Consider the following 16,154-nt stretch of genomic DNA (forward strand, 5'->3'; position numbering starts at 1 on the left):
TGAAAGTGACGCTCTGTCAAAGAGCCGCACAGACTCGATGGGCCGAATGGCCTCCTTCTGTGCCGGAACATTCTATGATTCTATGATACTCCTTTCCCCCTCATGTACCTCTCCAACTTCCCCTTAAATACAACTGTGCTGTTTGCCCCAACAACAATAATATAATAATAATAATCCTTGCATTTGATATAGCGCTTTTCACGCCTTCTAAACATCTCAAAGTGCTTCACAGAATATACTGTAAAGTGAATTGACTGTATATTTGTGGGCGAATTGCGCACAGCAGTGTCCCACAAACAGTTATGGATTGAGTTCAATGTTTCATGACTGTATTTTATTTTATTATCACAATTCCAATGTTCCACATTTCCACTACTCTCTGTGTAAATAAATTTCTTCTAACTTTCTTATTTCATCTATTTTATATTGATGGCCCCTGGTTTTGGTTTCCCCTACAATGGAAACATGTCACGTGTTTTCTGCTCTTGCCTCCACTTCCCGTAATGGGTGTTGTCAGATTTCTCGCTGATCAGAATGAAACTTTGAGGTTGAGGTTCTATAAGTGGAGTCCTGTAGCTCAGTGGTTAGAGCACTCGCTTTGCAAGTGAGAGACCTGAGTTCAATTCCAGGCAGAGGGCGAAACCTTGGGCAAGTTTCCTTACTCCACACAGAGCCTAATAATAATCCCTCCAAAACCAAAAACAATAATAAAATTGGTCATTTTCAATCTACGACTGTTTGTGGGACATTGCTGTGCGCAATTGGCTGCCGCGTTCGCCCACAAATATACAGTCAATTCACTTTACAGTGTGTTCTGTGAAGCGCTTTGGGACGTCCTCCCGACGTGAAAAGCACTATATCAAATGTAAGGATTATTATTATTATTATTAAACTGTTTCTGTAAGATATGGAAAAACCCTTCAGATGTTGCTTTGACCTGAGGCTACAGGAAGCTGCTCATAACAAGGATTATTGTTCTTTTACCCCTTTCCAGTCTGGACATTGCAGTCAGTGTTGTGTATATTCTAAGCGACGTGTTTGCATTGTTTAATGTCCTGCATTGAGTTGTTGTAAAGATGAGTACTCAAAGTGCTGACATGTACGAGAGGAGTTTCAGGCTCAGGGTGGCACCGAGCCTGGCAGCACTGATCCAGGCTCTAGCATCAGTGACTGAGCTGCTGGGCAAGACCTCAATGTCCGAGTCCCAGTATGAAGCACTGATGAGATCGATGAAGGAAGCCCAGACAGAGGGGACCAAAGTGGAAGCCTTTTCCACTGAGCTGGTGAGAGAGGTTGATGGGGAATGCGAGGACCTGGTTGTTGAAAAAAGCAAACTGGAGAGAGCGAGAAAACAGCTGGAAGGGAACTTGGAAATGCTGAGCGGGCAGATTAAGTCAATTGACAGCAGTCTAAAGACAAACTCAGAGAATCTGAGTCAGAAAAAGTCGCTGAAAGAGAAGACAGAAAGAACACTCGCAGAATTTACAGTCACAGGATGGTTAGGTTGGATTGTTCTGAACATGACAGGTAAATAATAATCAGGTTTACTGCCTTTCTCTCCATTCCTTAATATTCTATGTGTTCTCTTCAACACATCAATAAACTGACATCCTGCCACGCACACCACACATCACAACACATCTGTTTCCCATCACCTGGCCCAATAGAAAATTCTCAACAAGACCGAGAATCCTGATGGGCTCCTGTCAGCACCTCCTCACTTCAGGCGGACAGCATCACCATCCATGGATACATGCTACATCTTGCTCAGCTAGTCCAGAACTTTGGAGACTTGTTTCACCCTCAACTATCCTTTCTACATAACATAACATGTAGGAGTAGCCGGGTGATGTTGTGGAGGTGGGGGAAGGCAGAGCAGGTCATGGCACGGATGTGGGGTCGATCAAACAAGATCCCAAGGTTCCGGATTAGCTTCGCAAGGTGGAGTGTGCAACCATGGATGGTGATCCTGTCAGCACTTGACAATAATAATAATAATAATAATAATAATAATAATAATAATAATAATAATAATAATAATCCTTGCATTTGATATAGCGCTTTTCACGTCGGGAGGACGTCCCAAAGCGCTTCACAGAATATACTGTAAAGTGAATTGACTGTATATTTGTGGGCGAACGCGGCAGCCAATTGCGCACAGCAATGTCCCACAAACAGTCGTAGGTTGAAAATGACCAATTTATTATTGTTTTTGGTTTTGGAGGGATTATTATTAGGCTCTGTGTGGAGTAAGGAAACTTGCCCGAGGTTTCGCCCTCTGCCTGGAATTGAACTCAGGTCTCTCACTTGCAAAGCGAGTGCTCTAACCACTGAGCTACAGGACTCCACTGACAAGTGTGGAAGTGCTGACAAGAGTCAATCAGGAGCCTCGGTCTTGTTGATGTTCAACTGTAGAAAGTTAGCTCTCATCCAGGACTTGATGTCTGACAGACATTGTGTCAGGAAAGCAGTGGGTCCTGGAGTCAAGGGTGGAGGCAGAGAGGGAGAGGTGGGTGCCATCCGCAGACATGTGGAAATTGACCCCATGTCTACAGATGTTGTCACCAAGAGGGAGCATGTAGATATTGAAGAGGAGGCGACCAAGGACAGAGCCCTGAGGAACACCGCACAAGACGGTGCAGGAGCTAGAGGAGAAGCCGTTTGTGGAGATGAAGTGGAGACGGTATGAGAGGTATGATCTGAACCATTCAAGGGCAGAACCATGAAGATTGAGGTGAGAGGAGAGGCGGTAGAGGAGGATAGAGTGGTCAATGGTATTAAAGGCAGCAGAAAGGTCAAGGGTAAGAGAAGTCAAGAATAAGACGTGATATCAAAAGCTCGGATTATTTTTATTATTTGTATTCCGGTCTCCGTTTCACCAAATGAATTTCTCCCTGTTGCTTTCTTTAAAGTGTCTCAAAGCTGTGCCTGAAATACTGGACAACACCTAACAATGTGATTCTGGGATTGTTTCTGCTCACAGGTGTGACAGAAGGTTTAAAGGCACGTTTAGCAGCCTGCAGGGAGGACATTAGCAAGTGTGAGAGGGAACAGATCACCTTCTCCATGAAAAGAGAACAGAAATTGCTGGAAATGAAAGTGATCAAGGAGCAGCTAATGCAGAACAAGGTGATGAGCGCAGGTAAACAGGCTCGCCTTGCTCAGCTGGCTGAAGTGCAAGAGACCCTCAAACAGTGCACCACGTTCCTCAGCCTCCTGGAGGGAAAGGTGAGCTGTCTCCACTGCCAGGACCAGTGCTTCTTTCATGTGGATACTCTGGTCACTACCATAAGAGATATTATTCATCATTTGGTGGAGGGGCTGAGCAATGACCACTGCAAGCCTTTGTGCACAGAACTGGGAGAGGTGATGAGCCACGAACTGAACTCAATGAAGGAGACGATCAGTCACATCAGTGTATGTGGTGCAGGTGTCAGTGAGGTACCTGCTCACTGTTCTTCAGCGGCCATTTGTTACTTCTTTGCTGGTCTGACCAGCAATAATAATAATAATAATAATAATCCTTGCATTTGATATAGCGCTTTTCACGTCAGGAGGACGTCCCAAAGCGCTTCACAGAACACACTGTAAAGTGAATTGACTGTATATTTGTGGGCGAATGCGGCAGCCAATTGCGCACAGCAATGTCCCACAAACAGTCGTAGATTGAAAATGACCAATTTATTATTGTTTTTGGTTTTGGAGGTATTATTATTAGGCTCTGTGTGGAGTGAGGAAACTTGCCCAAGGTTTGGCCCTGAGTCCCTGGAATTGAACTCAGGTCTCTCGCTTGCAAAGCGAGTGCTCTAACCACTGAGCTACAGGACTCCAATCATAAAGTCTTCCTGACATGTCTGGCCAGTTTGCTCCTATGGCTGCTGTTCTGGGGTAGCGAGCAATGGTTAATCACTGTTTTATTCATGATAGTTGTATTGGTCCTTATCTGCCTTGTCATATAGGATTCTACTCACTTTGCTGTGTTTTGGAGATGAATCGATTCAGACACTTCCTGCAAAATGTCCCCACACACAGGAGGCTGAACATTGATAGGCAGTTTGGACAAATGTGCATGTGACCACCAGGAAGGTGGCAGGTGAACTAGATGGACCTTGATCTTTTGTTGTCCAGCATTTCGTATGGTCTTATTGATACTCTATCTCTCTTTATATCTCTCTCTTTCTTGTTCTCATCTCTTTCTCTCTCTATCTTTCTATCCAGGTTTCCTCCCCTCTGACCTTGTCACTCTGGGTGGGTGCGGATGTATCATGTCTCCCTTTATCTGTCTCTTTAAACACTCAGAAGGAGCATTTAAGGTGCTGTATAGGAAGCTTATTAAAAACAGGGCGCATGATGTTAGTGGAAAGGGAGCAGAATGGATAGAAATTAATAGAAAGTTGGTTAAAGGATAATGAACAGATAATGAACGATGGAAAGATGTACAGTACATAGTGTGTCCCCCAGCGGTCAGTGTTAGGACTACCGCTTGTCTCCATTTATATAAATGATCTGGATGCACAATTTCTAAGTTTGCCGATAAACGAAAATAGCTATGAATAAGATTCTAAGCAACTTCAGGGTTATTGGGCAGAAATGGCTAATGAAATTTAATGTGGACAAATGTGAGGTTATACATTTTGGGAGGAAGTAAAAGGAGAACAAGTAAAATATTAAGAGGAGTGGACAAGCAAAGGGACTTGAGGTTAATGTACATAAATACTTAAAGGTGGGAAGGCAGGTGGTCAAAGCTATCAAAAAAGCAGATAGAATCTTAGGATTTATAAATAGGGGTATGGAATATACATACAAAGAGGTTATGCTAAACTTATATAAATCATTAGTTAGACCACAGTTTTAAACTCTCAAGTTTTGGACACCACTTTAGCGAGCGAGAGAGGGAATGAGTGTACTTAGAGAGTGAGAGCGAGTGATAGAGCGACTGAAGGATATAGTGACAGAAGTAGAGAAAAAGACAGATAAAATGAGAGAGAGTGACTGTGTTTAAAGAGCGCATGTGGGCGTTTAAAGAAGGGGAATATGTTTAAAGAGAGAGGGGGGTGGCCTGTAAAGTGTGTATTTAAAGAGCACAAAGAGAGAAAGAAAGACAGAGAAACAGACACACTCAGTCTACAAACTATTTGCTGTGTTTTGGGGGAGAGATGGAGAGGTTACAGGCTCAGCCTCTGAGATTGGGAGCCTGCCATCGTACATTGGATGAACTCTCTACGCCAGATGTAAAATCTTTGTACAAAGCAAAAGGTGGACCGTGTATCTTTATTACAACGTGGAAACTTGAGAGAGAGAGAGAGAGAGGTAGTGAGGGAAGAGGGTCAGTCACCACAGACAGACAGATAAATAGACTGAGGAGGCCTTGTCCACTGCTCCTTCCTCACATGGTTCAGCTTTGCTGTGTGTGTGTCCCAACCCATCAACCATCAGAGGCTGATCCATTTCACCCACAAAATAAACAGTCGCTCCACTTTACAGTCTATTCTATAAAGCACCTTGAGACGTCTTAAAGACGTGATAAGGTGCTATATCAAATGCAAGGATTATTATTACTATTACTGAAGTTAATTGTTACTGATATTACTATTACTGTTAGTGTAACTTTCTCTCTTTGTGCTCTTTAAATACACACTTTACAGGCCACCCCCCTCTCTCTCTTACTATTACTGAGTTAATTGTTCTTGATACAAGAATAATGCATCATGGCAATATATATCTGCTTTTACTAAGCTTTGCTAACATAAACAATGGTAATCTTTCCACTTGATATAGTGCTTCATCACACCACTGAGATATCTCAAAGCACTTCACAGAATACACTCGTATGTGAATTGACTGTATTTTGCGGATGATCTATATATGTATTTTTAATATACTATATAAGCCATACAGGAGTCGTCACTTTAATATGTTGATCATTTGATTCTGTTTAGCTGATTATTATGCTGTTTAATTACCTTATGACCTTTTTCGTCAGGAATCTGATGTATGTTTAATTGTTTTCCGCTTGGAATCTTTTCCTTGCTTGGTTGGATATATTAATGAGGAGAAATGAACACACACACACACACACTATGTTAGGTGAAAAGTAGGAGAAGTGTGGCTATTGAAACATGTTTCCTGGATTGCCAACTGTACCTTTCTGTGCAATCACATCATTATATGACGGTTTCTTTAATAAAGAATCGCCTGTCTCTGTGAGCTTGATTATCTCCACCACTGTCTCTCCCCTCAGGCTGATGCACATTTATTACCTCTGGGCTTAACTACGCCAATTCCCTGTTCGTCGGCCTCCCCAACTCTTCCCTCCACAAGCTGCAAATCATCCAGAACTCTGCAGCTGGTGTCTTCCCCCTCAGGAGGCTCCGTGACCCCATCACCCCCAGGGGATAGACTTCAAAATCCTCGCCCTCACCTTCAAAAGCCCTCCATGGCCTTTCTCCCTCCTACCTCTGTGACCTGCTAACCACATATCAATCTGTCTGCTCCCTCCGCTCAGCTCAGCGTGCCCCGGCCTGTTCCATGTCCCCCGCCCGGCGCACCCCATCATCGGAGTTTGCGCCTTCAGCCTCTCTGCCCAAACCCTTTGGAACTCCATCCCACATTCCCTGTTTATTTAGTTAAAAGTAAATATAATATAAGGTTGACCCACATGCCGTGAGCACTACGCTCCTAACCTTTGGAACTCCCAGCTCGATCTCTCCTCCGCACTCCTCTCCCTGTGTGTGTGTGACTGTGTGTCTCTCTCTCTCTCTCTCTCTCTCTGCCTCTTGCTTCTGGTGCCCTGTGTGGCCAAGTCCTGATGGGTGCTGGTAATGAAAACATGGTCCTGAGCGTCCGTCCGAAGAGCCAGGGAAACGCTTAATGGTTGTGAAATCAAAGCACCTGAAACACGCCCCCACCCACCACCCCCCAAACTCACTGTGTCTCAGACCCGCAGGTTTTCTTCACTCTCGGCACCGGCACAAATCCTACAGTCGCCTATTTCTGCCGTCGCATTTATACATGAGCAGAGACACAAGTTTTGCTGTGTGATTAGCCCTTTCATATTTGTAACCTCGGATTTGGTAAATCTGCCCCACAGCATCGAGCCTTTGAGATCTCACTAAAGGTTATGGACTAATTTCTCCACATTGAATGTCATCTGCCACGATCTGCCCAATTCCCAAGTATGGTCAAATCCTCCTGTAACCTCTCTTGTTCAGCTTCGCAATCTACCACCTTCATTAGCTTGGTGTCATGTGCAAACTTAGCCACTGTGCTGCCGACTCCTAGTTCCAGATCATTTATAAAAATATTAAACAAAAGAGGTCCCAAAACAGATTATTGTGGAACTCCACTGGTAACATTTTTCCAGTCCTGATGACATTAAAGTCCTTGCTGATAGTTTGTTTTCTGGGTTCAACCCCCGGCCCCTCCATTACCAAAATTTAATTTTTACGAAACAAGGTCTCAGCTCCCCCCTCACCCCCCAACGTAAACACCAAACCCCCCCCCTGTTGTCGTGCAGTTACACAAACGCTGAGAAGAAAATATGAGAAGCGTGGTGTTGCTGCGACATGGAGCCCAGGCTCTTTATTGTTCATGCTTTTAGCGCTGCCCAACAGCTGGGCCGCAAGGCCGTGGGCAGCTCGGCACGCGGTCAGTTCAACAGATACAAAAATACAGATGTCTCCGTGTCCAGGGCGGAGGGTGAGGGGCGGTATGAGAGGGTGAGGGGCGGTGTGAGAGGGTGAGGGGCGGTGTGAGAGGGTGAGGGGCGGTGTGAGAGGGTGAGGGGCGGTGTGAGAGGGTGAGGGGCGGTGTGAGTGGGTGAGGGGCGGTGTGAGAGGGTGAGGGGCGGTGTGAGAGGGTGAGGGGCGGTGTGAGAGGGTGAGGGGCGGTGTGAGAGGGTGAGGGGCGGTGTGAGAGGGTGAGGGGCGGTGTGAGGGGCGGTGTGAGAGGGTGAGGGGCGGTGTGAGAGGGTGAGGGGCGGTGTGAGAGGGTGAGGGGCGGTGTGAGAGGGTGAGGGGCGGTGTGAGAGGGTGAGGGGCGGTGTGAGAGGGTGAGGGGCGGTGTGAGAGGGTGAGGGGCGGTGTGAGAGGGTGAGGGGCGGTGTGAGAGGGTGAGGGGCGGTGTGAGAGGGTGAGGGGCGGTGTGAGAGGGTGAGGGGCGGTGTGAGAGGGTGAGGGGCGGTGTGAGGGGCGGTGTGAGAGGGTGAGGGGCGGTGTGAGAGGGTGAGGGGCGGTGTGAGAGGGTGAGGGGCGGTGTGAGAGGGTGAGGGGCGGTGTGAGAGGGTGAGGGGCGGTGTGAGAGGGTGAGGGGCGGTGTGAGAGGGTGAGGGGCGGTGTGAGAGGGTGGGGGGCGGTGTGAGAGGGTGAGGGGCGGTGTGAGAGGGTGAGGGGCGGTGTGAGAGGGTGAGGGGCGGTGTGAGAGGGTGAGGGGCGGTGTGAGAGGGTGAGGGCGGTGTGAGAGGGTGAGGGGCGGTGTGAGAGGGTGAGGGGCGGTGTGAGAGGGTGAGGGGCGGTGTGAGAGGGTGAGGAGGGTAGTGGGTGTGAGGGGAGGCAGTGAGAGTAAGGGGTGTAGTGAGGTGAGGGAAGGTGACAGTGGGCTGGTTACATGGGGTTAATTACTGGTTTAGCTGAGCTGTGGTTAGTTACTGGGGGCTGAGGGCTAGTTACTGGGGGCTGAGGGCTAGTTACTGGGGCTGAGGTTTAGTTACTGGGGGCTGAGGGCTAGTTACTGGGGGCTGAGGGCTAGTTACTGGGGCTGAGGGTTAGTTACTGGGGGCTGAGGTTTAGTTACTGGGGGCTGAGGGCTAGTTACTGGGGGCTGAGGGCTAGTTACTGGGGGCTGAGGGCTAGTTACTGGGGGCTGAGGGTTAGTTACTTGGGGCTGTGGTTAGTTACTGGGGGCTGAGGGTTAGTTACTGGGGGCTGTGGTTAGTTACTGAGGGCTGTGGTTAGTTACTGGGGCTGAGGGTTAGTTACTGGGGCTGATGGCTAGTTACTGGGGGCTGTGGTTAGTTACTGGGGTCTGTGGTTAGTTACTGGGGGCTGTGGTTAGTTACTGGGGTCTGTGGTTAGTTACTGGGGGCTGAGGGTTAGTTACTGGGGGCTGTGGGTTAGTTACTGGGGGCTGAGGGCTAGTTACTGGGGCCTGAGGGTTAGTTACTGGGGGCTGAGGGTTAGTTACTTGGGGCTGTGGTTAGTTACTGAGGGCTGTGGTTAGTTACTGGGGGCTGAGGGTTAGTTACTGGGGGCTGATGGCTAGTTACTGGGGGCTGTGGTTAGTTACTGGGGGCTGAGGGTTAGTTACTGGGGGCTGTGGGTTAGTTACTGGGGGCTGAGGGCTAGTTACTGGGGCCTGAGGGTTAGTTACTGGGGGCTGAGGGCTAGTTACTGGGGGCTGAGGGCTAGTTACTGGGGTCTGTGGTTAGTTACTGGGGGCTGTGGTTAGTTACTGGGGGCTGAGGGCTAGTTACTGGGGGCTGTGGTTAGTTACTGGGGGCTGTGGTTAGTTACTGGGGGCTGAGGGTTAGTTACTGGGGGCTGAGGGTTAGTTACTGGGGCCTGAGGGTTAGTTACTTGGGGCTGTGGTTAGTTACTGGGGTCTGAGGGTTAGGTACTGGGGCCTGAGGGTTAGTTACTGGGGTCTGAGGGTTAGTTACTGGGGGCTGAGGGCTCGTTACTGGGGGCTGAGGGCTAGTTACTGGGGGCTGAGGGTTAGTTACTGGGGGCTGAGGGCTAGTTACTGGGGGCTGAGGGCTAGTTACTGGGGGCTGAGGGCTAGTTACTGGGGGCTGAGGGTTAGTTACTGGGGGCTGAGGGCTAGTTACTGGGGGCTGAGGGTTAGTTACTGGGGCTGAGGGCTAGTTACTGGGGGCTGAGGGTTAGTTACTGGGGGCTGAGGGCTAGTTACTGGGGGCTGAGGGCTAGTTACTGGGGGCTGAGGGCTAGTTACTGGGGGCTGAGGGCTAGTTACTGGGGGCTGAGGGCTAGTTAGTGGGGGCCGGGCTGGGGTTAGTTACTGATTAAGCTGAGCTGCCGAGCTCTGGTACTGGCTGGAGCGAGCTGCCAGGCCAAAGTAACGCCTCAGTAAGGCCTTGCTGTATCTCTTCTGGCTGCTCTGTCTGTTGAGGGTCCTCCAGTCCCTGATGGATTTCCTCACTCCCATGAAGCCCCCGTATCTTTTCTGGAAGCTTCTGTTGACCTCTACGGCCCTGGGCCCCAAATCCCTCTTCTTCCCGCTCACCGAGAGGCCGAGCGGCGATAGGTACAGCCCGTCACCCAGGGGCCAGACCGGCCCCGAGCTCACAGCCCCTCCAGGGTGTAGCCCCCAAGCCCCAGGCTGGCTCTGACCCACGCTGAGCGAGACCCCAAGCCCCGCAGCCTTGCCCCCCGCCAGAGGCCAGCTCCCCACAGGCTGGACCGTCTCACCCTCCTTCACCGTCTCCTCCCTCCGGCACTCGTCCCACAGCTTCCCCTCACACCGCAGTGCACACACCTGAAACAACACAAGACAAGAGCCGTTCAGATCGCAAGGACGTCCCAAGGCGCTGGACAGTCAGAGATTGAGACATCTCAAAGCGCTTCACAGAATATGCCGTAAAGTGGATTGACTGTCCATTATTTTGTGGGCGAAATGCAACAGCACTTGCGCACAGCAGTGTCCCACAAGCAGTCGTGGTTTGAGTGACCAAATTTTTTTTTTTTTGATGGGATTATTACCCCCAGAAAGCAATCCCACAAATTGACCAACAACCGGGTTCCAACTCACTGCTAAGTTAACAGTGTTGAATAAGGAAACGTGCCTGAGGTGTTGCCTGGCCCGGGAGTCGAACCCAGGTCCACTCGCTTGCGACTGACCCTTTCACAATTTTAAACGCCTCAGTCAGGTCCCCTCTCAATCGTTCCAACTGTTTTGAATCACGGAGAATTCTACAACTCGCCCTGAACGTGGAAGCGGGTTTCCGCAGGTGTTACACACTGTGTGAGGCTGAGATCGAGTGGGGCGATTCTTCCTGACAATCACAAATCCCAGGGACCCTCCCGCAGTTCTCCCTGACCTCCATCACAAAGCCATCAGGTTGTCAGGAATTGTACATTCCCTGCTGTTACATCACCACTTTCCTCCCGGAGTGCAGCCGACAATCAAATTGGCTGCTGCCTTCACCTATAAGCGCGGAGTCACCAGGCGTCACAGTAAAATACTGCAAAGCATCTTGAGAAGTCCGAAAGACTTTTCATCATTTTTGCCCACAAAATACAGAGTCAATTCACTTTCCGGTGAATAGACTGACTGAGCACCCGACTGGGCCGAGACTTTCCTGTGCAGTCCTGTAGGGTAGTGGTTAGAGCACGAGCCTCGTAAGTGAGAGGACGTGCATTTGATTCCCGAGCAGAGCGAAACCTTAGGCAACTTGCCTTACTCCACACGCCTTGGTTTACCGAGCAGTAAGTAGGAACCTGTCTGTTTGTCGATTCGCGGATCGCTTTTCCGCAGGTAATAACCCCTTCAAAATAAATAAATATAATAATTTGGTCACTCAATCCACGACTGTTTGTGGGACACTGCTGTGCGCAATTGGCTGCCGCGTTTTCACCCACAAAATATACAGTTAATTCACTTTACAGTATATTCTGCGAATCACTTTGAGACGTCTCGAAGATGTAAGAAGCGCTATATCAAATGCAAGGATTATTCTTGTAATTATTATTGTTATTATTAGGCAAAGCACTAACTGGTTGACAAGCAACGGGTAAGTTTGCCAGACAGTGCTCGCAATGGCAATCTATGCTGTTTCGGCTGGTTAGACTCCAGTAGTTACCCTGACGCGTACTCTGGGGTCTCCAGGCCTTGGCTCTTGCCAAACTGCGCCTAATATTTTCCGGAATTAGGGAGAGAGCGAGAGAGAGCGCGTATTCCATTCCAACAGTCTATCTCTGGGATCTCCATGTGCGGGTGGGAACCATGGAATTCTCAGTTTGGTTTGGAGACTCCGAACGCTGGTGATGGGTTTCCACGTGTGTCGGACACTTAAAAAATCTTTTTGCCGCAATCCAGAGTCCTGGTGACCCTCCGGCAGGTCTGGCTCTCCCCCACTGGATGGCGCTCCTGTGCTGAGAATTCCCACCAGGAACTAGGAATTGCACATGGATTGTGGTCCCCGTCTTGGCCGCACCGCAGACAGTGCAGCTCATCCCACATCCCGGAACCTCTCCAACTGCTCCACAGTGACAACAGGGAGCACTGAGCTGTGTGGGGCGGTGGGGGGGGGGGGGGGGGGGGGCTTCAGAACAACAACAACTTGTACATAGTCAGTGCCTTCACACGGAGCAGTGTCTCAGAGCACTTGACGCAGTCTCTCACTTGGTTAGTTAGCGGGTGGGAGGGTTAGAGGGTGGGAGGGTTAGAGGGTGAGACAGTTAGTTAGAGGGTGGGAGGGTTAGTTAGAGGGTGAGCGGGTTAGTTAGAGGGTGGGAGGGTTAGTTAGAGGGTGGGAGGGTTAGAGGGTGAGACAGTTAGTTAGTGGGTGGGAGGGTTAGTTAGAAAGTGGGAGGGTTGGTTAGAGGGTGGGAGGGTTAGCTAGTGGGTGGGAGGGTTAGTTGGAGGATGGGAGGGTTAGTTGGAGAGTGGGAGGGTTAGTTAGAGGGTGGGAGGGTTAGTTAAAGGGTAGGAGGGTTAGTTAGAGGGTAGGAGGGTTAGTTAGTGGGTGGGAGGGTTAGTTGGAGGATGGGAGGGTTAGTTGGAGAGTGGGAGGGTTAGTTAGAGGGTGGAAGGGTTAGTTAGAGGATGGGAGGGTTAGTTAGAGGGTAGGAGGGTTAGTTAGAGGGTAGGAGGGTTAGTTAGAGGGTGGGATGGTTAGAGGGTGGGAGGGTTAGAGGATGGGAGGGTTAGTTAGAGAGTGGGAGGGTTAGTTAGTGGGTGGGAGGGTTGGTTAGAGGGTGGGAGGGTTAGTTAGTGGGTGGTGGGTTAGTTAGAAGGTGGGAGGGTTAGTTAGTGGGTAGGAGGGTTAGTTAGAAGGTGGGAGGATTAGTTAGAGGGTGGGAGGGTTAGTTGGAGGGTGTGAGGGCTAGTTGGAGGGTGGGAGGGTTAGTTAGTGGGTGGGAGGGTTAGTTGAAGGGTGGGAGGGTTAGTTAGTGGGTGTGAGGGTTAGTTGGAGGGTGGGAGGGCTAGTTGGAGGGTGGGAGGGTTAGTTAGTGGGTGGGAGGGCTTGTTGATGGGTGGGAGGGCTAGTTGGAGGGTGGGAGGGTTAGTTAGTGGGTGGGAGGGCTAGTTGGAGGGTGGGAGGGCTAGTTGGAGGGTGGGAGGGTTAGTTGGAGGATGGGAGGGTTAGTTGGTGGGTGGGAGGGTTAGTTAGAGGATTGGAGGGTGGGAGGGCTAGTTGGAGGGTGGGAGGGCTAGTTAGAGGATTGGAGGGTGGGAGGGCTAGTTGGGGGTGGGAGGGCTAGTTAGAGGGTGGGAGGGCTAGTTGAGGGTGGGAGGGCTAGTTAGAGGATTGGAGGGTGGGAGGGCTAGTTAGTGGGTGGGAGGGTTAGTTGGAGGGTGGGAGGGTTAGTTGGAGGGTGGGAGGGCTAGTTAGAGGATTGGAGGGTGGGAGGGCTAGTTAGTGGTGGGAGGGTTAGTTGGAGGGTGGAAGGGTTAGTTGGAGGGTGGAGGGCTAGTTGGAGGGTGGGAGGGCTAGTTGGAGGGTGGGAGGGTTAGTTGGAGGTTGGAGGGTGGGTGGGCTAGTTAGTGTGTGGGAGGGTTAGTTAGTGTGTGGGAGGGTTAGTTAGTGTGTGGGAGGGTTAGTTGGAGGGTGGGAGGGTTAGTTGGGAGGGTGGGAGGGCTAGTTGGGAGGGTGGGAGGGCTAGTTGGGAGGGTGGGAGGGCTAGTTGGGAGGGTGGGGGGGCTAGTTGGAGGGTGGGGGGCTAGTTGGAGGGTGGGGGGGCTAGTTGAAGGGTGGGGGGGCTAGTTGGAGGGTGGGGGGGCTAGTTGGAGGTGGGGGGCTAGTTGGAGGGCGGGGGGGCTAGTTGGAGGGTGGGAGGGGAAGTTGGAGGGTGGGAGGGCTAGTTGGAGGGTGGGAGGGCTAGTTGGAGGGCTAGTTAGTGGGTGGGAGGGCTAGTTGGAGGGCGGGGGGGCTAGTTGGAGAGTGGGAGGGTTAGTTAGAGGGTGGGAGGGCTCGTTGGAGGGTGGGAGGGCTCGTTGGAGGGTGGGAGGGCTCGTTGGAGGGTGGGAGGGCTCGTTGGAGGGTGGGAGGGCTCGTTGGAGGGTGGGAGGGCTCGTTGGAGGGTGGGAGGGCTAGTTGGAGGGTGGAGGGCTAGTTGGAGGGTGGGAGGGCTAGTTGGAGGGTGGGAGGGCTAGTTGGAGGGTGGGAGGGCTAGTTGGAGGGTGGGAGGGCTTGTTGGAGGGTGGGAGGGCTTGTTGGAGGGTGGGAGGGCTTGTTGGAGGGTGGGAGGGCTTGTTGGAGGGTGGGAGGGCTTGTTGGTGGGTGGGAGGGTTTGTTGGTGGGTGGGAGGGCTAGTTGGAGGGTGGGAGGGCTAGTTGGAGGGTGGGAGGGCTAGTTGGAGGGTGGGAGGGCTAGTTGGAGGGTGGGAGGGCTAGTTGGAGGGTGGGAGGGCTAGTTGGAGGTGGGAGGGCTTGTTGGAGGGTGGGAGGGCTAGTTGGTGGGTGGGAGGGTTTGTTGGTGGGTGGGAGGGCTAGTTGGAGGGTGGGAGGGCTAGTTGGAGGGTGGGAGGGCTAGTTGGAGGGTGGGAGGGCTAGTTGGAGGGTGGGAGGGCTAGTTGGAGGGTGGGAGGGCTAGTTGGAGGGTGTGATGCTCAGACTCACCAGGATATTGAAGCGCTGGGCTGGTTGGAGCATTCTGTCACAAGTCAGACAGTCGGCCGGACACTGTCCCTGAGCACAAGCCGCCAGGGTCAGCAGCACGAGGAGCACCGCCATCCTCCCCCTCACTCCGGGCATCACCAGCTGCCAAATAACAACAACAACAACAACAATATAATTATAATAACAAAGCAACAGTAATAATAATACAATCATAATAATAATCGTTGCATTTGATATCGCACCTTATCGCAGCTTCTAAACGTCTCCAAGCGCTTCACAGCGTACATTGTAAAGTGTAGTGACTGTATATTTTGTGGGTGTAACAAATAAGACAAAGACGATCAGAGAAAGAATGATCTCGAAGCTCTCCACAGGGTTTCACTGTCTGGTGTAGTGACTGTGTGGGTATGTGCTTGGTCAGTGTCTGGATTGGTGGCTCAGCGGGTCAGTCGACCGGTCGGTCAGTCACTCAGTGACCGAGGGCTGGTCAGGATTGACAGGTCGGCCTCGCTGCCTCTGGTGGGAATCCACCACAAAGTCACCGTCTTAAACTCAAAGACTGCAACAACAACAAATTACATTGTCGCAGAGCCTTTCACGTTGGGAGGACGTCCCAAGGCGGACAGTCAGGGATTGGACCCGAGCCAGTGGTTGGGATCAGGAGGGGTAGGGGGCCAGGAGGGTGAGGGTAACAGGGTGAGGGTAGGAGGGTGAGGGTAGGAGGGTGAGGGTAGGAGGGTGAGGGTAAGAGGGTGAGGGTAGGAGGGTGAGGGTGGGAGGGTGAGGGTAGGAGGGTGAGGGTAGGAGGGTGAGGGTGGGAGGGGGAGGGTAGGAGGGGGAGGGTAAGAGGGTGAGGGTAGGAGGGTGAGGGTAGGAGGGTGAGGGTAGGAGGGTGAGGGTAGGAGGGTGAGGGTGGGAGGGTGAGGGTAGGAGGGTGAGGGTAGGAGGGTGAGGGGGGGGGGGGGGGGGGGGGGGGAGGGGGGAGGGTAGGAGGGTAGGAGGGGGAGGTTAGGAGGGGGAGGGGGAGGGTAGGAGGGGGAGGGTAGGAGGGGGAGGGGGAGGGTAGGAGGGTGAGGGTGAGGGTAGGAGGGAGGGTAGGAGGGGTAGGGTAGGAGGGGAGGGGGAGGGTAGGAGGGTGAGGGAGGGGAGGGTAGGAGGGTGAGGGTGAGGGTAGGAGGAGGGTAGGAGGGTGAGGGGGAGGGTAGGAGGGTGAGGGTGAGGGTAGGAGGGGGAGGGTAGGAGGGGAGGGTGAGGGGTAGGAGGGTGAGGGTGAGGGTAGAGGGGGTAGGGGGGGAGGGTAGGAGGGGAGGGGGGGGTAGGAGGGGAGGGGGGAGGGTAGGGTAGGGGGGGGGGGGGAG

The 16,154-nt window shown here is 51.7% G+C and overlaps 2 protein-coding genes across 2 annotated transcripts; one reads left to right on the forward strand and one right to left on the reverse strand.

Moving 5' to 3' along the window:
• The first annotated feature begins 1,001 nt into the window (after positions 1-1,001).
• Positions 1,002-5,991, forward strand: LOC121848513. Its single transcript, XM_042332718.1, has 3 exons — positions 1,002-1,527; positions 2,984-3,487; positions 5,984-5,991. Exons 1-3 carry the CDS (start codon positions 1,077-1,079, stop codon positions 5,989-5,991), a joined length of 963 nt encoding a protein of 320 aa, XP_042188652.1. The 5' UTR covers positions 1,002-1,076.
• A 3,973-nt stretch (positions 5,992-9,964) lies between these two features.
• LOC103188511 (prepronociceptin) lies at positions 9,965-14,937 on the reverse strand. The gene is made up of 2 exons (XM_007908543.2): positions 14,797-14,937; positions 9,965-10,491 (listed from the first exon to the last, which is right to left on the reverse strand). The coding sequence occupies exons 1-2, from the start codon at positions 14,929-14,931 to the stop codon at positions 10,012-10,014; spliced, it is 615 nt and encodes a 204-aa protein (XP_007906734.1). The 5' UTR covers positions 14,932-14,937; the 3' UTR covers positions 9,965-10,011.
• Between the last annotated feature and the right edge of the window lie 1,217 nt (positions 14,938-16,154).

The sequence above is a fragment of the Callorhinchus milii genome, unplaced genomic scaffold (genome assembly GCF_018977255.1).
Source record: "Callorhinchus milii isolate IMCB2004 unplaced genomic scaffold, IMCB_Cmil_1.0 Scaffold3, whole genome shotgun sequence".
Taxonomy (NCBI): Eukaryota; Metazoa; Chordata; class Chondrichthyes; order Chimaeriformes; family Callorhinchidae; genus Callorhinchus; species Callorhinchus milii.